The 27,486-nt window shown below is 52.7% G+C and overlaps 1 protein-coding gene across 1 annotated transcript in view; it reads left to right on the top strand.

The window, feature by feature from the left end:
- The window catches only part of BMP7 (bone morphogenetic protein 7), a 76,332-nt gene that overhangs the window by 30,034 nt on the left and 18,812 nt on the right, over positions 1-27,486 (top strand). The window contains exons 2-3 of the mRNA XM_016203170.2: positions 973-1,165; positions 23,620-23,768. Coding sequence (XP_016058656.2) covers positions 973-1,165; positions 23,620-23,768 — 342 coding nt within the window. The remainder of the gene's footprint in view (positions 1-972; positions 1,166-23,619; positions 23,769-27,486) is intronic.

Genomic DNA, 27,486 nt, shown 5'->3' with positions numbered 1-27,486 from the left:
AGTTGGTTTGGAGCGGGGTGAGAACAGCAGCTTCTGGCACCCCACCTCCACTTGGGGAAGTTGAGATCTGCCGAGATGGAAGTGGCCAACATGACAGACAGGCTCCCAGAGAGCCAGTGGGCCAGGACACCCAGTATTTTTTCAAAGCTCCCACGGTGATTCTCACATGCAGCCAGGGCTGACCTTGGGCCTAAGGTACCTTGGTAGGCAGAGCGAGGTTGATGCTGACTAATAATAGCTCGCAGTTATCTAGCCCTACCAGAGGTAAGCTACATATGTGAATTAGATCGCTTACCTCTGACAACAACTGCAGGAGGATTATTCTCCCCGGCTGGTGTACTCAGTGGTTAGAACATTGGCTCTCAAACCAAAGGGTTTCGGGTTTGATTCCCAATGAAGGGCACATACCTGGGTTGCAGGTTCGATCCCACCACGTGCAGGAGGCAACTAATCGATGTGTCTCTCTCACATCGATGCTCCTTTCTCTCTCTCCCTCCCTCCATCTCTCCCTTTCACTGTCTCTAAAATTCAATGGAAAAAATATCCTCCGGTAAGGATTAACAAAACAAAACAAAAAAAAGAATTATCCTCCCCATTTTTTAGGTGAGGGAATTGAGGTTACTTGGTACCTTGTCCAGGCCATTCCGCTAGTTAGTGGCTGAGCCTGGATTCAAGCCCAAGCCTGATCTCCCAGAACCCGAGCCCGTCCAGGGCCCCTGGGACAGCTGTGGTCAGCCACCTCTTCCCAGCAGGTTGCATGGCGAGCTGTTGCCCCCATTTTCCAAGGTGACCATAGGGTCTGAGCCTGCGATGCTTTAGTCTGCAGCAGGTCATGGACAGAGCCGTTATCACCAGGGGTCGCCAGCAGTGGGCATGTCCAGCTTAGGCCAGATGCTTGGACTCAGAGCCTGGAGAGTGAAATCCAGTTACTAACGGGCTTTTGGTGCTGGTGTGTGTTTCTTCCCTTTCCAGTGGAACATGACAAAGAGTTTTTCCACCCGCGCTACCACCATCGAGAGTTCCGATTCGATCTTTCCAAGATCCCTGAAGGGGAAGCCGTCACCGCAGCCGAATTCCGCATCTACAAGGACTACATCCGGGAACGCTTTGACAATGAGACGTTCCGCATCAGCGTCTACCAGGTGCTGCAGGAGCACTTGGGCAGGTGGGTGCTGTGCTGATACCTGGGAGGGCTGCTGAGCTTCCTCTAGCTGCAGAGGAAGGACAGGCCTGGCTGCTTCTACCCTGGAGCACCCACCTGTGCCAGGCCCTGGACTGAGTATCTTTTTAAAAGAGGGTGTATATGTATGTCATTGTTTCTTTTTTTGTGTGTGTGTTTATTTTTGTTTAAAATATTACAGCTGTCCCTTTTTCTCCCCAATGACCCATTCCACCCCTTCCCACCCCCCTCCCTAGTCCCTCTTCCCACCATTGTCTGTGTCCTTGGGTTGTGCATATATGCATATGAATTCTTTGGTTAATCTCTCCCCTTTCACCCACCCTCCCACTTCCATCCCTCTGAGATCCCTCAGTCTGATCCATGTTTCCATGTCATTGAAGCTATTCTGTTCATCAATTGATTAAGTTCTTTAGATTCCACATATAAGCAAGATCATGTGATGTTTGTCTTTCTCTGCCTGGCTTTCACTTAGCATAATATTCTCCAGGTCCCTCCAGGCTGTCCCACAGGGTATGAGATCCTTCTTTACAGCTGCGTAGTATTCCCTGGTATAAATGTCCCACAGCTTTTTTATCCACTCATCTACTGATGGGCACTTGGCCTGTTTCCAGATCTTAGCTATTGTAAACTGCGCTGCTATGAGCATCAGGGTGCATATATTCTTTCTGATTAGTGTTTCAGGATTCTTAGGATACATTCCTAGGAGTGGAATCACTGGGTCAAAAGGCAGCTCCATTTTTAATTTTTTAAGGAACCTCCATACTGTTTTCCACAGTGGCTGCACCAGTCTGCACTCCCACCAGCAGTGTATGTCACTGTTTCTTAAAACTATCACCATCCATGAATCCTGCTAGGAATAGGGGATGGCCAGTGAGCCTGGATTGTGTGGCCTCGCGTGGGTATTTATGGGTGATCTGGGCCTGGCACGTGTTTAGGGGCATGGAAGGGGGGGATGGGGAAGAGGGAGAAACGTTTTTGAAGGTCTGCCTCTCCCCCATTCATCACTGTGAAACCCTCACGTGATGTCAGGCAACCAACCAAAGTGGCCATTTGTAATCATCTTAGAGGACAGAAACCCCCAAACCAAAAATAAACAGGCAGAGAACTCTCAGCCTTCCAAATTCGGGATGTCAGGAACCAAATGCTAGTGTTTTAAGACTTTAATTTCTTGAGACCCTTTAGTTTTAAGGTCTCCTGAGAGGTAAGAGGTTAAGAGAACTGACTGGAACACATGACAAGTCCAGTCCGCAGTCCTGAGGTGCCCAAGACCATGTCGTCCTACCCATGGGCTGAGTTTCTGGATGTCTCAGGTATCAGACTTTTACCCACTCCCCACATACTGTTCCTTGGTAATTAATGGAAGGAAGGTGGGTGGGCAGCTTCTTCGGATGGGCAGTCAAGCATCTTCAGTTGGAATGGGGACCTGTTACCACACTGGGGACACAGGGACCATTACCTCCTTGTTTGTCAAGCACCTTCATTTTGGGAGTAATCTTAAATACTGAGAAAACCAGACTGTTGAGTGTTTCCGATGCCTTGCACTCATTATTTCATTTTATACTCACACTAGCCCCCTAAAGTGCACACACATAGTGACTTGGCAGATTTTAACTGCTGCGTGTGAAGCTTGTATCAGCTTATACCAGGACAGGCAAAAGTAGGTTTACAGTTGTAATACAAATAAGTAACACAAGAATTAAAAATAATAATACAAGAATAAACTGTACTCGCAGCTGTAAACCTCCTTTTGATGACCCCAGTCTTCCCAGCAGCCACACTAAGGATGCCTGTTTCCCCTGTGCTCACCAACATGGTCTCGTATCAGACTGTTCTGGTCTTTGTTGGTCTGATGGGTGACAAATGGTATCTCGGTGTGGACTGAATTTGCATTTTAGGGCCCTCATTCAAATGCAGTGCCCTATGGTACCTGAACATGGGCATGGTGCAGGGGAGGTGGCTCTGAATCTTACCAAAGGTGCTCAGGTGCCCAGCTTCCCCTGGTGGGCTGTGCGCTGGCCCAGGCCCAGTTATAAGAAGCATTGAGTTCCTTCCTGGGGACATATATGTTTGCTCTGTACGCTGACAAGTCCCTGGGACTCTTGAACAAGATCACATGACTTTTCTCATGAAGGCACAGTAATTGGGGGTGAGGCAGGTGCCCAGCGGCTATTGGTCAAGAGCACTCCATTGCCCCACTTGTACAAACCCTGGGCCCCGCTCACACCTGGGCCTCCTGCAGGCTCCCTGAACCTACCTCAGAAATCTCAGGGATGTAGCTGTCCCGAGTGGGCTTGGCTGAACAGAACTGGGAGGGTGGCTGGTGTCACCGGCATGGCTCTTCCTGCAAGTTTTCTGGGTGGGAATGTGTCCCCTGCCCGTCGGTGTCGCTGGGGTCTCTGGGGTCGGCCAGGATGCCGCTGTGCCGCCCTCATCGCTGAGCAGGAGTGTGCTTCGAGACTGCCAGCGCCCGCGGGCACCGCTCTGGATGGGACGGTGCCCCACTCGTCGGTCCTGTGCCTACTGTGCACACCCAGTCTGTCCCACACCCTGGGAAGAGCACTCGGACCCGGAGACGGGCTAGACGGGCATGAGGGAAGCCAGAGACCACTGCATTTGGAGATAAACGTGGGGGCCTGGTGACTCGTTTATTCAGCCACCACTGAGCACTCATGCGGCGCTGGCCTCGTCACTGGACTGTGGGCGCCAGCCAGCTCGGGTTATGAGAGTGGGGACCTTGCCTAAACATTAGCTGAGGGGTGCACTAGTTTCCCAGGGCTGCCCCAACGAAGGACCACAGACTGGGTTGCTTAAAACAGTACAAATTTCTCTCCCAGTTCTGGAGCCCAGAGGTCTGAAATCAGTGTTGGCAGGGTCATGTTCCCTTTGCCACCTGCATTCTTTCTGTGTGCCTCTCCTCTTCTTATAAGGATACCAGTCATCTTGGATTGGGATTCCACCCTACTCCAGTGTGGCCTCATCTTACTTAATTACATTTGCAAAGACCCTGTTTTCCAATGTCACATTCACTGGTACTAGGGGTGGGACTTGAGCATATCTTTATAGGAGACAGTTCAACCTGTGACAGGGAGTGAGGAAGACAGGCAGTAAGCAGGCAAGCAAGCAGGTAGACCAACTGGCCTGATAAGGTAATTGGGTCGTCACTGATGGCCTTGTTGAATGGGTGACATTTGAATGACAAGAAAGATCTGGCATTGGGGGTGGGGATTATCTTGGGGGAGCTTCAAGGTATAAGGCAGAGATGGGCCATTGACTGTGGGTTGCAGGTAGGACAGAAGGGAGGCGATGATACGGGGCATGGTGAGTCACTTAGTCCTTGCTTAGATGAAACAGGAGCCTTTGGCTTCCCCACCAGGCTGCCAGCAGCTGCTTGTCTTTCTGCCTGTGTCAACCTGCTGACATTGTGGGCACCTGGTCCTTTCATGGTTTGAGGTGGCTGCCTCCTCGACCCTGCCTTATATCCATGGGTAGATCTGAAGGCCCCAGGGGAGAGGAGAGAGCCTGAGTCACTGTGGTTGGAAGAGGGACAGGTGGGACAGCTGTCCATGGTTCCTTGGCAGGTGGCCAAGGCAGGTGTACCAGGTTGCCCTAACAAGCAGCTTGGCCACAGGTAACCTCTGGGGATGCCCAGCCTACCTTTGGGTTCCTGCCTCTGAGGGCTTTTGGCTTGCTGGGAGGCCAAGTCCCTTGTCAACAAATGTTTGAGCACCTGCTGTGTGTCCTGCACCAGTGGAAATTAGCAGACCCAAGTCTTTGCCCTCTAGGAGCTCACGTTCAAGCAGAGGAGGTGACATGACAGGTGTAGAGTACAAAGTAGGGCAGGGGGTAGAGTGAGAGGCAGTGAGAGGGGAGGAAGGGCTGCTTTCTTTAGATTTCTAAATTTCCTTTCTGCACCTGAAAGAAGGAAGCTAGTCTCTCATTCTCCAGAAGTTAAAATGTAAAATTTTTTAAAATTACTGTTTTTTTTTCTGGGTGGGTTATTTTGTTTTTTAATGCGGAAGCAAGACGATCCTATTATGTAATTCCCCAGGTGGGATAACCAGGCTATTAAGATTTGAATCCCAATGTGGTCTTGGGAAGTAGTAACCCCTTGGCGCCTCAGTTTCCTCCTCTATACAAAGGGGCTCATGATTGCATGTACCTCTCAGAGTTGTGGTGAGGGTAAAGGAGGTTAATATATTTACTTGTAACATAGTAAGTGCTCAGTAAAATTTATCAATATTGGTATCATCACCACATCATCACCACCATCACCATCACCACCATCACCATCAACACCATCACCTTTAGCACCATCTTCACAACCACCATCATCATCACCATCACCTTTAGCACCATCATCACCACCATCACCTTTATCACCATCGTCACCACCATCATCACCATCACCATCACCATCACCTTCATCACCATCGTCACCACCATCATCATCATCACCATCACCTTCATCACCATCGTCACCACCATCATCATCATCACCATCACCTTCATCACCATCACCACCATCCTCCTCCTCCTCCTCACCATCATCACAGGGAATGCAGAGCCTTCTTAGGAAAATGGAGGGCTCCAGGTTTGGCTGTGGCAGTGCTTTTGCCTCTCTGCTAAATCTCTGAGTTGTTCAGCCTTTGATGGGGATAAAAGCCTGAGCTTGCGTGGAGGTGGAGCCTGGTTTGCATTTCCTCAGTCTGGGGTCAGGCGTTTTCTTTAAGCTGAAGGCCTGTGACTGATCTGATTCCCTGAGAGGAGCCCAGATCCTGCCCCGCCACCCTGCTGTGTGGCCGGCCTGCTCCCCCTAAGGGAGCCATGGCCTCATTGCTGCCGGCCGGCTGCTCAGCTGTGCGGGGCTGGGACATCTGGCTCTCTGGCGAGCCTCTGCCTGAGCTTCAGGAAAGCCCTGGGGGTGCCGGGGATTAGCTGGCTTTGGTTGGCCTCAGTGTCTCTCCCCTTGTGACAGCCACTTTCCACCCAGGCCTCTTGATCTCTTGGAATCCAGATTAAATTCCGATAATGAGCCCAGCTGGAGGTCTTCCACGGCCTCAGGCCCTGCTCGCAGTATGGCCCCAGACAGCTGGAAAGGCATGCTGGAGCCACCCCTGCAGGCTGGGGGCCAAGTGGGGGCTGAGGGGCAGGTCTGGGGTCAGTGGCCTTGGCTCCAGTGGCCTTGCTGGGGGTAGTGGGGACCAGGGCATCTGAGTCTTGCCCTCCTTTTCTGGACCCCAAACCCAGGGCCTGATCAGCTGAGGCCCAGCTTCCTGGAGCTGGACTCACGTCTGTCCCATTGGCTCAAACTCCTTTTCCAGCTGCAGGTGAGGGTGTTTGGGGGTGGAGGTCACATTAGTTAACGGGTTTCATTCGTGGAAACTAGACTGAGCATTTCCCATCCCCCCCCACCCCCCGGCCCTGCAGGTCCCAGTGCTGCCTACGTGTAGGGGATGTGGGTGCTCTGTGAGATACCCCTTGGGGGTTGCAGGCCTGAGAATCCGCTCAAAGGGCATCAGACACTGTCCAGGTCTAGGTGATGTTGGCAGCTGGATGAAAAATGTTCCTTGGTCCATTTCAGGGACTTTGGCTGCCAGGAGGGTGACCTCACAGTGGTCTCCGGGGCCAAGGTTGGATCAGTGGCAGCCTGAGTCACTCTGAGGAAGAGGGAGCTGTCCCTGCAATGGGCTGGAGAGGGAGGCTGAGGAGTGGCTTACCAGCTCCCTTCAACCCAAGGCAACCCCCAGGCGATGGGGAGGGAGGAGGCCAGCCCTGTGCCCCCAGCAGCCTTCCCCGGGGCTCCCCAGGTTCTCAGCTTCCCATAGGAGGAGGTGTCTCTGGTGTCCTCAGCAGTGCCCCCAACTCTCCAGGCACCCATGCACCTACCTCGGCCTTACCTTTTCTTTTTTTTTTTTTTTTAAATACCTTTATTGATTTCAGAGAGAGGAAAGGAGAGGAAGAGAGAGAGATAGAAACATCAATGAGAGAGTCATTGATCGAGCCCGCAACCCGGGCATGTGCCCTGACTGGGAATCGAACCCCGATCGCCTGGATCCTAGGTCTACGCTCAACCGCTGAGCCATGCCCGGCCAGGCAGCCTTACCTTTTCTTCAGAGAAGGGTGTGTCCTTCAGAGCTCCCTGACCCTGGCCCAGTGGCATCCTTGCCCCTTAACAGCTCAGCTCAGCCCAGCGGCTCTGGGGGATCAGGTGAAAATACAGTGCAGGGTCAGCTGGCTGGGGTGGTGCCTTAGCCTCTGCATTTCTGACCCACCCCAGGGGACGTCCTTATGCTTAGGTCCAAGGAGAAGGTGCGTGGGTGCTGGATGTAGAGGACATCTTGCTGGGAGAGCACTGTAGTCCCCGCACCCCAGTGTGGGAGATTAGACGCTTCCTGTCTTCATCGTGCTACGTAGGACTTGGTAGCAAGACTCTGGCTTTTTCTGACTTGAATCACCATGAGCACATCTGGTCAGAGGGACACGGTCACCAGCCAGAGCACACCCCACCACCTGCTCCAGGCTTGTCATCACTGTTGTGCGGGACACTTCACCTTGGTTGTGTACCTTGTCAATGATCCTAGGAAGACTTGTCATCCCCATTCACAGGTGCAGAGACTGCTCAGAGAGGGCAAGTAACTCACCTGAGATCATACAGCGAGAAAGTGGCCGAGTTCTTAGATTCTGGGCTCATGCTCTTGGCCGTGCCAGCGACATGGTGCTTTCTGCTTGTACAGATTTCCTCGCCTGGGGTTAGACAGGGCGATATGCATCTGAGCTGTGGTTCTCAGCCTTGGTCACGCATGAGAATCACGGGGGCTTTCACAAGCCGGACACAGCAGAGGCTGAGGTGGGACTGTGTGTTCGTGTGGTTTCCTGTGTAGCCAGGGCTGTGGACGGGTGGCTAAGCTCTCTCTTCTCGCTCTTCTGTGAGCTGTCTTATGGCCTCAAGATGGAAGGGGAGAGATTTCTCCTAATACAGGCCCCCGGGGCCCTTTTGCCTGGTCCTCAAGGGTGACTGTTTTTCCTCCATAGGACTGAACCCCAAGTGAAGTCCAGGCCCTGATTGACAGTCTGAAGGAGGCGGGGAGGTGTCTGGCTGAGGGTGCACATTGCTTCGGGCTCTGGTTCTAGAGGTTTCTGGAAGCTTCTGGAGCCTTCTTTCTGCTCCTGAAGGCCTACGTGCCTGGTTCCATGTCTCCTGGCTTCCCTCTCTAGACACTACACCTCAGCCCCAGGGCGTGAGCTCTGGTTTGGAGCCACTGTCTCAGGAGTTTCCGGTTCAGCTCCCCAGTAGCCTTTTCAAGGGCAAGGAGGGAGCAGCCGGCTGCCAGGGCCCCTCTGGCACGTCCTGGAAGGTCAGAGGGGAGCACAGCAGGGAGCAGCCTGGTCAAGGTGCCCCAGTGCTCTTCCTTGCCTTGCCACCGTCCTCTAGACCCCAGCTTGGAGGGAGCAGCTGGAGCAGGAGACCAGGGCCAGTACGTCTCTTGGTTCCCCTTGGGGTCCTCCCGTGTATGTAGGGGCATCACTCTGGGAAAGCCTGCATTCTCTGACACCTCGCTGGCACAGATGGAAACGCTGTGCCCAGTCCAGTTAGTGCTGGTCATAGACGCAGCCGGCCTGCCCTGCTTGGCATCCTGGAGCCAAATGGCCTAGGGCTTCCTGTCCTGCGGGCTGAGGCCATCTGGTGGGCCTTGGTGTGTTTTTTTAAATCTTTGTGCCTTTTATTTCCTCCCATAATCCATCCCAAGCCTAGCATCATGGGTGGAATATGGGTGGTGGGTGGAGTCAGTGGCAACAGATCTCATTTGTTGTGTGCTTGCGACGGATCAGGCTGGTGCGTGGCAGGTGGCACACGTCCTGTCTTACTCCTCACAGGGACCTTGAGAGGTCTGTTTTCTCCCATTTTGTGGAGAAGGTCACTGGGGCACAGAACAATCAGATGGCCCTCCCGAGGCCACACACTAGAGGTCTAATTCAAAACCAGGTAATAGATAAAATTCAGGGTGCTGGGGCCCCACCTTCAGAATGCTCATGGCACCTGGGCACTGAGGATTTTTCAAGTTCCCCAGTGGACTTGCTCCCTGCTCTGTTCTGTTCCATTGAGGATCTGGGACTTTGGATGAGTCACTGCACCCTTTTAATGGGGTGGAGATGCCCATCCTGCCCCCTCCCAGGAGTGTGCAGGCCGTGGACAGTGCTGGGGAGGAGCAGCCAGGATTCTCCAGGTGAGCGGATGGGGGTCCAGATGTCTTTCTGGGAAAGGAGAGCACACGTGATGACACCAAAGGCGTTTACAGACACTTCCTCTGTCTGCTCTGTTCACGTCCCTCCGCGTGGATGTAACACTTGACCATGAAGGTCAAGATGAGCACATGGCCGCATGAAGCTGTCCCCTTGCAGACCTGCCTGTGGGAAATGGCTGCTCCTTTTACATCTCAGTTGATTTGGCTGTTGCCTCCCAAATTCGCCATGTAATCTTTGCCCCCTCTTTTTCGACAACATCTCCCTGGACGGGGAGAAGAGATGGCTGCCCTCATGAACAGTGATGATGACAAAGGTGATTGTAGTGAGCACTTACTATGCAGCAGACACGCCTTAGCCCTTCCATCACAGCCCCCGAGGGAGGCAGCTTCACCGGCCCCGTTTCTCAGACAAGAAAATTGAGGCACGGTACCACATTACGGGTCAAGGACAGGAAGCCTGCCCCTTTCCTCAGTCCCATTTGCTTGTCTCCCTTGGCTAGGGACACACATTTTTCGTTCCCTTCACGGCAATCTTAGGAATTGATTATGGTGGGGAGATGTGTTTTCTACCCAAGGAAGCTGAGGCAGAGAAGATAAAAGACCTGTCCAGTCGGCTGGGTGTGGCTCAGTGGTCGAGCATCGACCTAGCATCCAGGAGATCGTGTTTCAATTCCCAGTCAGGGCACATGCCCAAGCTGGGGGCTCCACCCCCAGCCGGGGGTGTGCAGGAAGCAGCCGATCAGTGATGACTCTCTCATCATTGATGTTTCTATATCTCTCTCTCCCTCTCCCTTCCTCTCTCTGTAATCAATAGATATATTTAAAAAAAAAAAAAAAAAAAAAGGCCTGCCCAACTTGTTCCAGCAGTACCAACGCATCTTTTGTCCCTGGAGCATGACACATAGTAGGCACTGAGCAAAATGTGCACAAATGGATGAAAGAAGGAGCTGGTCTTCGAAGGCATGGGGTCCTGACTTGACAGGCGACTCCGCACAGAGGCTTCCAGCACCTAGCGCCGTGCCCGGCACGGGATGCATGGGGAGGTGCACGATACGTACCTGTTGGCTGAGCAAGTGCCCGTCCAGGGGCGCTCGTGCCTGCCCTTAGCCCCCCCCCCGGCATCTCGGCATCTCGGCATCTCCAGCCGTGGCCTGTCCGTCCAGCAAACTTCCCACGTGTTCTCGCCTGCAGAACTGAAACCCGAGAACGCCCTGTTTGCAGTCTCTCTCCAGCATCTGAGCCCAATTTCCAAAAAGTGAAAATTGCCCGTAATTATAATACTTTTCGATCTCAGGGCACTTTCCCCATGGTGATTATAATCATATTATTTAGAGCTTATGTGCCAGCGGGTACCCAAGGGTGGATTGGTTCTCGTCTGAAAACGGGGCATGTTGTGTGCGCCATGGCCCTGGTTCCCTGTGCAGAATGGATTTCGGGGGAACAGGCGTCAGTATTGAGGGCTGGCTGTAGAACTGGACCCGGGCTTTAATTCCAAAAGCACTTCATACTTGGACCTCTGCTCGCCTATAGGAGCCTATTTTCCAAATGTATTAACATCTGTGTTTCATATCAGGGCCTGTAATTCCTTTAGCCTTTTTGGCAGGAGACAAAGAGAATTAATATTTTTCAATTTGGTCATGAGCGGTCATCTGTAGCTGGGAAGAAAAATGCCTGCTCGACTGTGACCTTAGTAGGGACAGGAGTGAAGAGATGTTTCTAAGTCAGCCACAGCCGAGGAGGTCCTTGGTTACTTCACATTCAGGGTAGAAGTGGGCCTGGGATGAGCACTTGAGGCTCCTCCAGACACCGGCTCTGCCTTCAGCTTCTCACTGCCAGCCCTCGCCAGAGCCATTTTTTCCCTCCACGGTACCCATGGCATTCCACTTGCCCTCTAAGGATGGCGGGAGGAAAGCTGACGCCTGGCCTGCTTTCTGGCACACAAGCCATCACTTCCATCTGGGACCCGAGGCAGGCATCACTCATGGATTGCAGCACCCCTTCCTGCCAAACCTGGAGGAGGCCTGAACCCCAGTGCAGCCCCCCCGCCCCGGGCAAGGCAGCCGTGCTTGGCAAGTGACGTTGCTGGCCCCTGGCCTCTTGTCGGGTTTCCCTGAAGATGACCCTGAGATGAGCATTGTGTGTGAAAATGATCAGAATGTGTTTCCAGATACGGTCAGAGCATGGGGAAGTGTGCCTGGAAAGGCAGACAGCCAGGCAAGGGGGGTGTGCCATGCAGAGCCCCCGGAGGGTGACTAGACTCCCTCCTCCTGCAGCGGCTTCTGGAGACAGAGTTGCACGTGTCACCCCAGCCAGTGTCAAGGATCTGAAGTGTATATAACTCCACGTCCATCAGTATTGGAGGCCGGGTTCTCAGCTTCGGCACTGCCCACGTTTGGAGTAGATCATTTTGGGGGCATCCTGAGCACTGTAGGGTATTTGGCAGCATCCCTGGCCTCCACCCACAAGACGATACCTCCTGTTTTGACAACTCAAAATGTCTCCAGACATTGTCAAATGCCCCCTGGGGGGCAGAACCGCCCGGGCTTGAGAAGCACTGGGGCGGAGGAAGGGGTGTGGATCCCTGGATGCTCACAGGTGAAGTGGGGCTGGCAGCCAGGAGCCAGGTAGAAGAATCTGAGATGCTGCCCTTCTGGGCGAGCCCCGGGGAGGCTGCTGCCCTGCCCGTGTTCACTTTCCGTCCTCCTCCCTGTTCGTATTGCTCGCCACCCTCTACCCCCTAAAACGCCGCGCCGTGCAGCCCTGCCCCTGCTGGCGGGCTTCTGGGTGTCCTGTGGTCTGGGGTGGTAGGGCTTCCTTAGTGAAAAGTGGATCACAAGTACCTTTTGAGGGCCAGGATCTTTTTCTGGCTCTTCCTCAGGGTGGTTGGGGACCCTTTAAAGAACTTGGATCCACAGGAGGCTTCTTTATCTCTTAATGTTGTGGGTTCAGGATGTGCGCCCACCCTTCGTTTCTGGGAGGGGCCCATAGCTTGGGGGAGCGGGCTGGAGGCCAGGTGGTTTGCGAGTCAGCTTTGCATATGGGACTGAGTTAGAAAGAGGAGCCCCCTGATCTCCCAGGGGAGGGACCTGGGAGGCCCAGAGTTGTGATTCCTGGGCAGTTGAAGAACCCCTGTTCCCTTCCACACTGTCTTCTTTCGCAAGCACCACCCACAGGTGACCTTGGGCAAGGCCCCTGCGCCATATGTAGGCAGCTGTCCCTCCTCCAGCATGTGTCCTCGCTCCCAGAAGCACCACGCTGAGCTGTGCTCAAGCAGCAGAGGGGGACTGGTGGGTCCCAGATGCCCACAGCTCCTGTTTTCTCTTTTTTCCATCCCTGCCCCCTTCAGGTGGTTCTTTGGGTCACTTCTCAGACAAACTACTTACATTGAAGTCCTTGACTCAGGATGTGTCCCTGGGGGGTCTCCGAAATACGGCGGAAAATGAGTATCCACCTGGAACTGTGGCGGGTCAGTGGCCTTGAGGCATGTTTGGCACTTGGCATAGTTTGCTGAGTGGGCCGTGTCCTCAGCACCCCCTTCCTTGCCAGCACTCTGGTTTAAGGACCCACAGTCACAGTGACTGTTAGATGCCGCTCTCACTCTGCGTCGAGTTGTTCTGATCTGTCCTTTGCTCTTAGAAACCTTGGGTCTGGTCATCGGGACACATGCTTCTGCCTGCAAGCTCCACGGTTAAGTTCATTTCCTCTTGCCCTCGCCTGCCTGCTGCGCATCACTTTTCTGAAAGCCTCTGGTTTGGAGTCTTAAAACAGCCTGTGGTTCTTTAAAAAAAAGGTAGGAAAGATGACCCGGCGCGATGGCTGTGTTTGTGTTGGTTTGTTTATTTCTTGCATGTGCGTGAAGAGGCTGAGTTTACCTAGTTTTGTTTTGGTCTGGAGCTGGAGCTGGAGGAAATGAGGCAACCAGGGAGTCTCGGAAGATGCGTCTCTGTCCCGTCCTGTGTCCTGGGCGTCTCACCACCCCCCCTCCTCCACTGTGCCAGCCGCACACAGCTGCCCAGCAGCGTGGGATTCCTGGGGCTGTCTCAGAAGCTCCCCACAAGGCCTGGTTTTCCCGGGGGACCCCAGAGGTCTTTATGTGTCACCACAGATCTGTCTCTGAGCACTGCCGTCACCGGCGTGACTCACCTCTCATCACTTGGGAGGCTGGAGAGAATGACAGGGCCTCCGGTTCCCGGAAACCCTGGGACCCAAACCCTGGGGTTCTGAGCAAGGGGGACAAACATCGGGTTCAAAAGTAGACCTGAGATTGGCTTTCTTCCCAGCTGTGGCTCCTTGTTTGTCCCTTTTGGTTTCTTCTGACCAGTGCGGATGAAGGAGCTGGCCCTGGTGAAGGGAGGACATGAAAATGGCCAAGGCGAGCCCCAAATAACCCTCAGCTTCCAACTGGGGGTGTGCGGGGGGTCATTTGGCAGCCTCCGGGTTACACAGGCAGGCCAGTCGAAGGGTGTGGAGGTGCCTGGGGGCTGACCAGTGGACACAGGGTGGGCAGTGGACTGAGGCCCCAGGGAATTGGAGGCAAGTCCATTTCTGGAGACACCTGAGTAATTTGGAAAAAATTCATTCTGCCTCTTTCATAAACACAAACTATAGAAAGCAACACCAGAAAACCTCCTTGGCTGATCAGAACACTCTGAGGATGCCAGCATATCCGTTCAAGGTATATTTGAGACCCACTATGGGCTGTGCTGTTTGCTGGGTGCTGGGCTATGACAGTGGTGAGCAAAGTAGGACTGGTTCTTGCCCACGAGGCGCTTAAAATCTGGTGGGGAAAGAGGAAAACCGAGAGAGCTGGGTGAGCAAATTTAAACACAGCCTGAGTGCTAGAAAGGAGGGTCTTAGAGAGTCCAATGAGGCTTCCCCTGATGGGCATTGGCGGAAACTTCCCCGGGGAGCTGAAGGATAGACAGGTGTGACAGAGGTAAAAGGTTAAGGAACAGTGTTCCAGGTAGCAGGAACAGCATGTGCGAAGGCTGGAGTCTGGGACAGATCAGATGACAGCCTGAAAGGAAGCTGGAGCACTGTGGGCTGGGTGAGAGGAGAGGGGATGAGAGGGGGTGTCAGGGGGACGGACCACCCAAGGCCTTATAGGTAGGTAAGGTGACTATGCGCCCCTGTGTGCCCTTCTGGAATTATAGTAGTGCCTCCCTTCTCTCCCCAAAGTTCCCCAGTTTGACCCTTCAGTTACACATTCTCCTGTACTGTGGAAGACGTTAGGGGATTTGGGCTTTTTACCGTAAGAGCTAAGAGAGGGTTAAGGCAGGGCAGTTATCTGTTTGGACTTGAGGTTCTGAAAGCCTGTGCAGGCTGCTGGGGACGGGCAGGGTGGCTGCTCTCCCTCCATCGGGGGAACATTTGCAGGCTTCCCTGAACCTCAGTCTCCCCCGTGACGGGATCACAGCACCTCCCTCCCAGGTACCGGGAGCCTCAGCGAGCTCTCCGTGTCCTGGAGCCAGTCCTGTTCTAAGGTGTCGTATCTTGACGAGGGTTGGAACAATGCGGTTGTGAGCTCCTTGCTTTAGGACTGGGGAGCTTAGATTCAGTGGGAGAGGTTCACAGTGACATTGAGGTCGGCTCCTTCCCGGAGCCCTGAGCCTCTGGCTCTGTGCTGGCCTCTTGACTATAGCATCCCATTTTATCAACAATGCTCACTGGCATCTCCACTTGACAAAGCAAAGAACCCCAAGGACAGAGCTTGACTTGCCCAGAATCACTCCTCTTGGGTTGTACTATAACTTCCCGAGGACCCAAAGCCTTGTGCTGTAATGCCTACGTCGCCTACATCCCTGACCACCCAAAGTGTGGGCCGAGGACCACCCTGGGGATTCATCACAAAGAGGATCTTGTGCTCCACTCAGACCTCTTGACTGTTTTCTCGTGCTGGTAGGTGCATCCCTGGTGGGGGAGAACCTTCCATTTCTAGCTGTGCTCCTCCTCCCTCTCCACCTCCAGCCCCTGTGATCTGCGTGTACACACAAGTTCAAGAGCCTCTTTATCACGCGCTGTTGCTGGAGTAGATGTTTCTTTGCATCAGGACTTCTCAGAGCCTTTAGAGAGCTGATGTGCATTATAAAGTCTCTAAGGAGCAATAATTGTGTGGTACTTCCCAACCTTATTGAAATAGAGCTTTTTAAAAATGTTCATCTCATTCTCCTCTCTCGGATATCCTATTAATGGGAGGCAGTTTTCGAGACCTTGATGAACTCCAAACCCTTCATTGCAGATGAAGAAACTGAAACCCAGACCTTCTGGCTACTGACTTGTTTCCTGACTTTGACCACAGAGCTTCCTGGACTCAGGACAGGAGTGTATGCCCAGGTGCGGGGGTGGGAGAAAGGAGGAGACAGACAGACAGACAGACAGAAGGTCATGGGGCAGGGAGGCCGTGGGCTGGGGACTCGTGACCTGGCTCCTCCATGGGAGGAGGGTACCATGCTTCTTTGTGTATTTTTCCACCTTTCTCCCAAATGACTTAATTTTAGTCTTCCTGGATGTGCAGTCTTAAAGTGTGCTTAAAAAAAGCTTCGGACCTCCCTGACTTCATCTTCCCGCCCCAGGGACGCCAGGGGCTGTTTGGTGACTTGGTAGAAAGGCAGGGCACTCCCTGAAGCCTGAGGTGGGGTGCTGGGACTAGGGCTGGGTCCCCTCCAGCCTGAGGCTCAGGAGGGGCAGCCCCTGGCCCGGAGCCTCAGAGCCCGGGAGCCACACCCGACTTCCTCCCTCCCGCTTCCTTTGATCTCCCTCCCGCTTCGCTGCAGGCTGGTGTTTGCGTGCTGGTCCCACTCCAGGTGCGGCGCTGGCTTCCCAGCCTGACTCATCCTTAGCAGCCACATGCCTGCTGTCCTCCGTGACATCACGTTAGCCCGGGAGCGCTCCGGCTCTGGCTGCTCCATCGCTTTCGCTCTCTGTCTCCTGAGGAATGTTCTCCAGGCCCGCAGCAGTTCACAACAGGCAGGGCTTGAAAATCCTGGCCTCGCGGTGTCCAGAGAGCCAGCCACAGGCGAGGGCGAGGGCGAGGGCGAGGGCGAGGGCGAGGGCGAGGGCGAGGGCGAGGGGCAGAGCAGAGGTGAGGGAGAGTCTGCTGGTGACCGCTGGTGGTGAAGCTGATGACTCCCAGCCCCTGCCCGATGCTCTCCCAGCCTCCTGGTTCTCTTAGGACCAGACCTTCCAGGGGCCGGGCCTTGGAGGCTTGGCCACCGCCTACTTGCCTGCTCTCCACACACCTGCCTCCTCTCCTAGCCACCCCCTCTCACACTTTGAGCACCCTGTCCCCTATGCCAGAAGGCCCTCCTGCCCTCCTGCCCTCCTGGCTGCATCGGCCCTGCCCGTCCCTGGGACCTCCGTCCCAAGACACTCCCCAAGGAATGTTCTCCCTGACCGTCCTCACTGCCCACATCAGTTCGTTGCTCCCTCTGCTTGCCCAGAGGACTCCTCTCCCTCCTTCCTGCCCCCCAATCAGGGCTTCCTGACCCTCACTGTGATGTGCTCGCAGCCATGGTACCCAGCTCTGGCCGAGCACCTGAGACACAGGAGGCATTCAGGGGGTTTCAGGAGTGAAAACCCATTAGTCCCCTCTGGCTGCTGTAATAAATTATCACAAACTTAGTGGCTTCAGACAATCCAAGTGGACTCTGACAGTTCTGGAGGTCAGGAATCCTCAGTGGATCCTACCCAGCTAATATCAAGCCTTCCTCCTGGAGGCCCCAGGGAGAAGCTGTTCCCGTGTCTTTCCAGCTTCTGGAAGTGCCTGCATTCCTTGGCTCCTGGCCCCTGCCAGCAGTCTCATCACTGACTCTGTTGCTGTCCTCACGTCTCCTTCTCTGCCTTCCTGTCTCCCCGTGATCACCTGGGTAGTGCAGGATCAGCTTCCGTCTCAGAAGTCCTCACCTGAATCACCCCTCCGAGTCCCTTTGCTGTGGAAAGCGACAAACCCACAGGTTCTGGGATTAAGACGTGGACATCTTGGGCCGGGGTTGTTATTCTGCCTGACGCAGAATCTGAAGTTCATTTCCCTTTCTTTGATGGGGGCCACTTAGCACTGGGCCAGTCGCATTCTCTGTTGGGTTCCCTCTGTCTCTAACCCTGGGGAGAGTTCCTGGCTGGGGGCACCCAGGGGGCAGGTTGCTCCATGTGCCTCCTGTCACTTTCTGTCTGGGCGTCCTGCTCACTAGCTGAGGATGCCTTAACTCCATTGCCTCATCTGTAAAGTGGGCCTTGTGACCGCATGCAGCTCGGTGGAAAAGGGTTCGGTGAAAGAAGGTCACTCAAGGCTTGCTGCACAGTAGGTTCCAGGATGTGGCGCCGGGTGCCACAGCCCTAGCCACCAGCCTCTGGGAGTGCCCTTGGTTGACTCCGAACATGGCCCTTCCAAAGTCTGGCTGTCATTGCCCCTAAAGGTGACAGGCTGTGTCTGAGGGACCCCGGGTTTGCAGGGGAGTCAAGCCGGGCCTGGGGCTTGAGGGCAGGAGTGTTTCCACCACACCACACTAGGTGGAACCCAGAACTGGGTCCTGATTTTCATGTGGCCACCAGCAGCCTGTGGGCAAGGTCGAATCTCTGGTCTCTCCAGCTTAAAAGCAGCTAGAGCTGATTTCTGAGGTCCTGTGTGGCCAGGAAGACCTAGAGCACGAGGGCCTGCTGGCAGGCCAAAGGTGCCATCCCCACAGTCCTGCAAGGGAGGAGGGAAGAAGAGTGAAACTGGGTCCTGAGATGACAGGGTCTGTCCCAGGTGTGAGGCAGTGGGCACTGGGTGACCCAGGTGCAGTTGTGTTTCCTGTGGCCCCTGCTCCCGCCTGGCATGCCTCAGACCAGAGGAATCCTCCGATTTCCCATCTCAGCGCCGCTCTGCCAGCTTCAGGGCTGGCTTCCCTGGACTGCGTGTGTCCAGGGGCGACATCCTGCCATCCTGCCTCCCACATGGGGATCTTACTGCCACTGGAGTGGACCGTGGGTGAAGGCCCCTGAGATCACAGTCTCTAAATAGCCTCTAAAGAACCAGAGGGCCAAAAATAAAAGGACTTTCCACCTTCCCACGTTGGAGATTTTAAAATACCCACTTTTCCATCGTGGTAGAACTTTCCAGGGGAAGGTGGGCTGAGAGATGCTGAGTGGAAACCAGCACTGGTGGTGTGTGTGGCTCCTCCTTCTCCCTGCGGGTGAGATTTTGCCAGTCCCCATGGGTGTCCCTGGGAGGAGGAGCCCGCAAGCCCCAGCAACACTCTCTCCCCAGGCTGGTGGTTAAATATTAACACCCCCAGCCCCATAGAGTTGGGGTCACTGGTGGTTCATGCCTCACAGAGAGCAGGGCTTTGGAGGAACCTGGGTTTCAGGCAGCAAGAAGTTGACCTTTGGGGTGTTCATTCTGTCTGTTTCTTCCATTGGAAGCTGTGTAAGAAGGAGGCAGGAGCGCCAGGTTTGCACCCCAGCTCGCTGCCTCTCTGTTTGCCTGGTGGAAGGGCAAGAGCCAAGCCACCTGCCTGGCCCAGGTTTGTCCTGCAGATCCAGCAGGACATGGAAATTTGTTGCCCCCAATGGATCTTGCTCTTGCAGAAATAGAACTGTGCTTGCTAAATTGAGACAATGTTGACATACATGTATAGAGGGGAGCAACTTCAGAGTGAATTTTTGCTGAAACTCTGGAGTTAAGGGCATATGTGCTTTTCATGCATAGGTGTGTAAACCTTCAAAATATTATTAGTGTAATGACATTGGGCTATACTTTGGACTTATGTTGTCTTTGTCCATTTTTTAAAATAGCTTTATTGAGATATATACTTATAAAGTATACAGTTTGGTAGTTTTTAGTATATTCAGAGTTGTGCAACAAATGCCACTATTCAATGTTAGAACATTTCCATCATCCCAAAAGGAAACTCTATACCCACTAACAACGACCCTCCCCCATTTCCCTCTCCCCCACCTGTTGGCAGCTATTAATCTTTCTGTGTGGAGCTGCCTCTCTGGACACTTCATATAAATGGCATCATACAATATGTGGTCCTTTGTGTCTTCTTTCACTTAAAAGATTTCAGAGTTCATGCGGGTTGCAGGATGTGTCAGTACTTCGTTTCTTTTTATAACCAAATAATATTCCACTGTAGGGATTTGCCATATTTTGTTTATCTGTTCATCAGGTGGTGGCTATTTGAGTTCTTGGACTATTATAATGCTGCTATGAACATTTGTGGATAGGATTTTTATTTCTCATGGGTAGTAAAATTATTGGGTCATATGGCAACTCCACATTTCACCTTTTGAAAAACTGCTGTACTGTTTTCCAAACTAGCTGCACCATTTTATATTCCTCCCACAGGGTATGAGGGTTCCAGTTTCTCCCCATCCTTGTCAACACTTGATACTGTCTGTTTCTGGTTTAAGCCGTGCTAGTGGGTGTGAAGTGCTGTCCTACTGTGGCTTTGATCTGCATTTCCCTGAGATGTTGATTATCTTTTCATGACCTCACTGACTGTTTGTACATCTTTAGAGAAATGTCTGTTCAAGTTGGTTTTATCCAGTTTTGGAATCAATAGCATGCTAACTTTACAATACTAGCTTTGCAATTGGCCCTCTTCCATTTTCTTGATCAATTTGTATAAGACAAAATTATCTGTTGATAATTTGATTTAAAAACTACAGTATAAAACCATCTGCAGGGATTGGAAAAGCCTTTTATTCCTTTTCAGTTCTTTAATGTATATTGGATGACTCAAAATTTCAATACCTTTTTTCACCATTTTTAGCATTTTGCATTTTCCCAGAAATGTACATTCTGCACGTGCTGTTTTATAACACCTGCTTGCTTCATTCCGTATTTCCCCCTTGCCAGGAAGTACAGATTTACAGAGACCTTTGGTGCAGCTGTGTAGCACTTGTATGCACATAATGTTTGTACCAGTCCCTCTTTGTAGATGGTTTTCAGTTTTTCTGTTATAAACAGTGGGACTGTTGCTTGGTTCCATGTCTGTCGGAGACAAACCACCCACAATGCAGTGGCTAAAACAACAGTTACCTTATTGCTCAGGAATTCAGGCAGAGCTCCGCCGGGCGGTTCTACTCTGTAGTGTCTGCTGCATCACTGATGAAGCTGGGGCTGGAACACCCACGATGGCACCTAGTCCAGGGGCTGATTTCTCTCATAGACCTGACTCCTCCATGGCCTCCACCTCCTTCCCCTTCCTGCAATCTCTTTCTTTAGCAGGATAGTCAGACTTCTTGATCCAGTGGCCGGCTTCTCAGGGAGAACTGCTAAGCCTCTTCCATTCTAGCCCTGGACATGGTGGGACCTCCCTCCCACTGGTCCTGTATGGTCAGCCCAGACTTCAGAGGAGGGACACACTACACCAATGTGTGGTAGAGCTGCATGTGGGTACAGTGATAGGAGGAATTGTTAGTGGTCGTATTTCCAGAAAATCTAGAGATGTGAACATATGGATACTTTTCTGATGAATTTTGGAATCAAATGACCATCCTTTGGGTGAATGGATGGATGGATGGATGGTCAATTGACATGTGGATCTTTGGAAGTCACATAACGCCTGGGGCCAAGACCGATAAAGTCCCCAGCATTTCCTGCAGTCTCTCAGGGAGTGGATGCCAGCACCCAAATGACTTATAGTAACTGCAGAGACACCCCAGGGACCTTGACAGTTTTATCCCAGGTTGGGCTTCACTGGGCTCTCACCAGTCACTGAAGAAGGTGGCATTGTCTTGACTTGACGGAGGAGGAAACTGTGGCTCAAGATTTAGCTGGCCTGACCTACTTGCCTTCTCCCTCCCCCACCACCTCAATCTCATGCCTCTAGAATTTTCTCTGCCTCATGCAATGTTGTGACAATAACACCTGCAGGATTCAGCAGCTTCCTGTGTCTCTTGTCTCAGGTTAGAGGGTGAGTTATGGAGGTGATTGGCTTCAGTGCTCGAGTTTGAGATCACTTATAAGGTCTATCAATGCGGACAATTGGCTTCACTTCTGAACCTCACTTCGCTCATTTGTAAAATGGGAACAGTAATCTTACTGTTGGGGAGATTAATAGAACCCGAGCAAGGAAAGCCCCAGAGTTTCTACAGTGGGAGAGTGGCAGGTTTCCCTGGGGCCCTTCACCCTGAGCCTTTCCCACCTCTGCTCTCACCTGGGCTGGGCTGGGGAGGCCAATATGTTCAAGGTAAATAAATATGTCACAAAGGACTTGTTCAGTTCCTCCTGGTTGTGAGAGCCATTGTGTTCTAATAAGATGCCCCAGGTGGCAGCTAGGAATTCCCACTTTCCCACCTGGCTGGCTGGGCTTGGCTGTCAAGCTTTCTTCATGGTCATGTTCATGTGGGCGGCCTCATGCCTGGGCCTTCCGTCTAAAAGCAGGGCCTGTGTTAGGATCTCACTTGCCCCACCTTGACACGGGTCTCCTGTCCCGATGCCATCACACAAAGGCCGGCTCTTCCCAGCGTGCCTGGAACAAAGTGCAGACTGTGGCTTGGAGGAGGGGAGCCAAGCGTTCACTGGACTCATGGATGAGTCAGCGCTGGCCTGCAACATCTGGCCCTCGGAGTCACGGCCTGTAATAAGAGAATGCTTAGTATCGTTTGGCAAGGCCGTTGCTCATCAAAGGCCCGCTTCCGTTTCTTCAGTCACTATTTGTTGTTCTGCTGCCCATAAGGGCCTATTCAGATCGCTGGTCACATTTTCCTACAAAGCACAGTTTCCCAGCACAGCACCACCCAGGTCTGTGACTTCTGTGCTGTGGTGGGTGTTCCTACAGGGGCCTGGGCCTGTCTCAGTTGGGGGCCTGTTTTGTTCAGAGCAGTGTGTCTTCTCTCATCGCATTGCTGAGGACTATCAAAGACTCAAAATATTGAAACTGAATCCTTATAATTAAAAAGAGATGTTATGATACTTTAGATACTAGAATTCTACTATCTAGGAATGTAAAATTCATCCACCCATCTACTCACTCATCCATCCATCCACCCATCCACCTATCATCCATCCATCCACCCACCCATCTATCATCCATCCATCCATCCACCCATCCACCTATCATCCATCCATCCAACCACCCATCTATCATCCATCCATCCATCCATCCATCCACTCATCCATCTATCATCCATCCATCCATCCACCCATCCATCTATCATCCATCCATCCACCCACCCATCCACCTATCATCCATCCACCCACCCATCCATCATCCATCCATCCACCCACCCATCTATTATCCATCCATCCATCCACCCATCCATCATCCATCTATCCACCCACCCATCACCGTCCATCCATCCACCCATTCATCTATCATCCATCCACTCATCCATCATCCATCCATCCACCTATCCACTCACTCATCCACCCATCCATCCACCCATCCGTCATCCACCCACCCACCCATCTATTATCCATCCATCCACTCATCCATCATCCATCCATCCACCCATCCACCTATCATCCATCCATCCACCCATCTGTCATCCATCTATCCATCCACCCATCTATCATCCATCCCTTTATCCATCCTCTGTCCCCTACGAGGTCAGTTGTGGTCTTACCCATTTTGCTATTGCATCATGGGAGGAAGAGAGAATTAAAGGGCTTAATAACATCAGTCTAGGAGTTCACCTCCTAACACCTATGGGCTTGGGAAGACGTTGCATGGCCTGGAAATGAAGAGTGTCTGTGCTGGGGCCTAATTGCCTGGTCTTGAGCCCCAACTTGGCAACTTCTGGCTAAATGACCTGGGGCAAGTCATGGTTTTACCACGTATGCAATGGAGATGATAATATCCCCACAACTTAGGGTTGGGAGAACTGAATGAGACAATGTGTGTAGAACCCTTGGGACAATGCCTGGCAATTGGCGAGTAATCAGCAAGTGTGAACTACTGCTCCCCAGGATGTCCAGCACCATGGGGTTGTATCACTTCTGTACCACTGGCATCCCTCTAACAAATTTGAAGGGCGAGCTTGCCTCCTAGCAGCGCCCTGTCTCCTGTGTTATCTCTTTACACCGTTCCTGCAATCCCTGTTCTCACAGCTACTAAGGGGTCTCTGTGCCTGGATCTTGGTCTGATACACTCACTTTTGGGGACCAGCAGACCTCCTCCCACCTCCCCCACCCCACATGGACCTCGTCTCCATCAGTGTCTGTTGGATCACTGGGTGGCTGAGCCTGTGTCTCCTCCTCTCTTGTAGGGAGTCGGACCTGTTCCTGCTTGACAGCCGCACCCTCTGGGCGTCGGAGGAGGGCTGGCTGGTGTTCGACATCACGGCCACCAGCAACCACTGGGTGGTCAACCCACGGCACAACCTGGGCCTGCAGCTCTCTGTGGAGACCTTGGATGGTAAGTCCCAGCCCCCTCCCAGGCGATTCTGATGCAACTTGTACTCCTGGACTTATGTGGGCCTCCACTATGCTCCTGCTTGTTTCCCCCAAGAAAAGGCTTCCCCTGCCTCCTCCCCAACCAGCCCTCTGTGTCCAGCCTTGGATCTGAACCGAAAGCAGCCACTAGCCCCTTTGCACGGGATGATTACACAGGCGGCTGCTGTGTCGGGTAAGGCCTCTTTGAGTGGCACCTTAGCACCAGGGACAGAAACGTGGACTCTGGCCCATCTCAGGGCTGCTGCGTCAGAACCTGCACTTTGATGAGCCCCAGGGGATGGCTGAGCACATAACAGTCTGAGACGTCCTGCTGTGCCTCCTGCACCCCAGGCCACGGGACATTCTGGGCTGTCCTGGGCATTGTGGGATGTTTGACAGCACCCTGGCCTCTGTCCACCCGGTGCCTGTGGCCTTTCCCAGTTGTAACATCCAAAAATGTCTCCAGATATTTCCAAATGTCCCTGCAGGGCACAATTGCCCCTGGTTAAGAACCACTGCCCTGGTTGAGGCAAAGACAACTTATCTTGGAGGTTGGTCCTTTCAGTGATTTCCTCATTTGTTTAAAGGCTGTTGTGTTTGTGTTTGTTTGTGTTTGTGTTTCTGTGGAGTGAGTGTATCTCTGCCTCTTACTGGCTGTGTGACTCAACTTCAGAGTCTCAGCTTCTCCCCTCCAGCAGGCAGGTAATGAGAGGGCCCGGGGCCATTGGGCTGTTCTGAGATTAAATGAGTTAATACGGAAAGAGTTAAAATAGTGCCTTAACATGCACCCGAACCCCCTGGGCATCTTGTTAAAATGGACATTCTGATTCTGGGGTGGACGCTGGGAGTCTGCTCTTCTAACCAGCCTCCAAGTGATGGAGAGGCTGCTGGTCCCTGGGTGGGGCTTTAAGCTGTTATTATTATTGTTGTTGTTATTGCTACCAAAGGTGACTTACCCAGTCTCCTTGGGAGGGACGTCTAGGTTTTTGGTCTTTGGCTTTTACAAACAGGGCTGCAGTGGAAAACCTCAGTGTAAACGTCATTGTCCCCATGAATGAGTGTAGGTCTGGGATAAATGCCCGCAGTCACGCTATTTGTGGATTTGACAGATATTGTTAACTTACCCTCCATAGGGGCCCCTCCTTCGGCACCCCACCAGCAGTTCCCGAGGGCACCTGCTTTCCCATCTTAGCCGGCACAAGTTCCCAAACTCATCCTTTCTTGCTAATCCCACAGATGACGGACGGGATCCTGGAGCTGGGATCCTCCTCGGGTGTGCCCTGTGCACCGTCTCGGCACATCCTCTGCCCACTGTTCTCACCAGGTGTTAGTCGTTCTCTTCTTTATATTTTAGAGACGTTTGGCCCCTTGTGATTGAGCTGCAGATAGTTTCCCAGTCTGTATTTTCCCTCTTACTGTGGTTAATGCTGGGTTTTGCCAAGTGGATTTAGACAGCGTAGCTGAATTTTATAACCTTTTCCTCGATTGCTCCTGGGCTTTGCCTCTTTTCCATCCTATCAGAGGCCGCTGCTTTGGTCTGGAATTACTGGCCTAATGAGCCACATGGGAAGGGGGCCACAGAGTTGAGGACCACACTTATCTTGTTTTCAGGCCAGTCTTCTTCCTATGGACGGTCTCCCGACCTTTCCTGACCTCCTTCCCCTGTCCACACCCCTGACACTTAAAAGTGGGTCATCAAAGATGCCGGATTTCCCATCTTTTTATATTGGGGGTCCGCAAACTTTGTCTGTGGGTCAGATTCGGCCTATAGTTTGTTTTTGTGTGGCCTGTGAGCTAAGGATTGTTTTCACATTTTTAAATGGTTGAGAAAAGTCAAAAGGAGGCTATTTTGTGACATGTAAAATCACACGAAACTTCCACTTCGTTGTCCATAAATAGACTCATTGGCACACAGCCACGTTCCTTGGTTCATGGATTGTCTAGGATTGTTTTTGTCCTGTAACGGCAGAGGTGAGTAGTTATAATAGAGCCTCCATGGCCCACAAAGCTGAAAATATTTATTATTTTCAGAAATAATACTGAGAGAAAAAGTCTGCAGCCCTTGCTGAGGATCACGGTCAATTATGTGTGAGAAATGCTAGGTTGGAGAAACGAAACAGATTTCCCTGCAGAACTTAACAGAGCTTTTATGTTGCTGATGTCCATTGTGAATCTCCCTCCTGATGGGGCATATAGCACTTTTTCAACTTCTCTTTTTCCTGAAAAGCCCCTGCAGAACTTAATGGAGATGAGGTAAAAGTGAGGCGAAGGTAGATTTGATTTCTCTCTTCAGGGTGACCATTTCCCTGGACTTGCAGATATTGGCTAGACCTTCCAACTGGACCTCAGTGGGTCCTGTGCTTCCAGGTTTGGTTTTTCTCTTAAGTGACACTCAGTTCAGTGCCCCCTCCTGTCAGGTGTGCCATCCTCCTTTTCCCCCAAAGTCAGGGTCTTTGTGGCCCTTTGTCTCCAGCTTCTGCTCCCCCTAGGCCGTGGATAAGGCTCAGCACTATCAAGGTGGCACAGCCTGATGGTTGGAGTGTGGGCTCCAGAGCTGGCCAGACTCCCCAGGTTCAAATCCCAGCTCTGCTGTTTCTACCACATGACCCAGGGTGAGTCACTCCATGTCCCTCATCTGAAAAGTAGGGTTCATAATAGTTTCCACCTCCCAGGGAGGTTGTGAAGGATTAGGTGAGCTCACGCAGGTGAAAAGCCTAATTACTCAGCCTGTGGAGCTCCTCTGCTCAGCACAAAGTAAGCGCTTTATGTCCTTCATTGTCTCCCGTAATCCTCAGCAAGCCTGGTGAGCTCGACACTGCCATTACCATCCACAGTCCAGTGCAGAGACTGACACCCCTGAGAGGCGGCAGGCTCCACATTCCAGCAGCCGCCAGGACCCCTCTCCATCCATGGGGAGTTTAGCGTAGTGGTCACAAATGCCACCTAGAGTTAGAGCGTGGATTGGATGCTGTACCCCTGACTCGGTGCCCCATCTCCTCCCCTCCCAGATGAGCACTGGGGGGTGGGCAAGGGTGCCCTGGGGCTCAGCCTGTGCAGGCTCTGTGCATGCCATTTGGTGTGGTTGCCTGGGTCAGGGAAGAGGCAAAGTTTGCCAGCTGGCCAACTTGACCAATTAGGCATGTGCATTTTTGGACCTTTTGAGAGTGAGATAGGACACAAGTGAGCCCAGCATTTCGCAGACCACAGGCTCCTGGCTGTGAGATTCTTTTTTCCCTGCCATGGAGTTTGTTCAGCATGGTGCTCATCAGAATTCCTGGGGAGGCACGGAGAGTACAAATTCCTGGGCTCCACCCCAGACCCCTGGTGGCCAGTCCCTGAGGGCGGGCCCGGGAATATGCCTTTTCTTGGAAGCTCCTTGGGTAACTTGGAGCTTGGGTCGGTAATAACACTCTGGGCAGAGTTGTGCCCTCTGTTTTGGGGTGCCCCGTTAATAAGATGGTACCCAGCTGATTGGCTTCCTTCAGGGTCCAGGACTAAGCCTTTTCCTGATAGATGTCAACACTGGTGAAAGACCAGCAGGGCCTGCTGGGGAGTCTGTGGATTCTGGGGTTCATTTGCTGGGCAGCCTGATGCCCACCTCTGTGTGCCAGCCTGAGCTGCCTGTAGTGACAGCCTGGTCCCTGCCCGGAGACTTCCCACCAGCATTAACATAACTCCGTGAGCACCGCTGCCTCCAACAG

The sequence above is a fragment of the Miniopterus natalensis genome, chromosome 7, assembly GCF_054644295.1.
Source record: "Miniopterus natalensis isolate mMinNat1 chromosome 7, mMinNat1.hap1, whole genome shotgun sequence".
NCBI lineage: Eukaryota > Metazoa > Chordata > Mammalia > Chiroptera > Miniopteridae > Miniopterus > Miniopterus natalensis.
The sequence above is the reverse complement of the archived record's forward strand: the minus strand, read 5'-3'. Positions and strand labels throughout refer to the sequence as shown.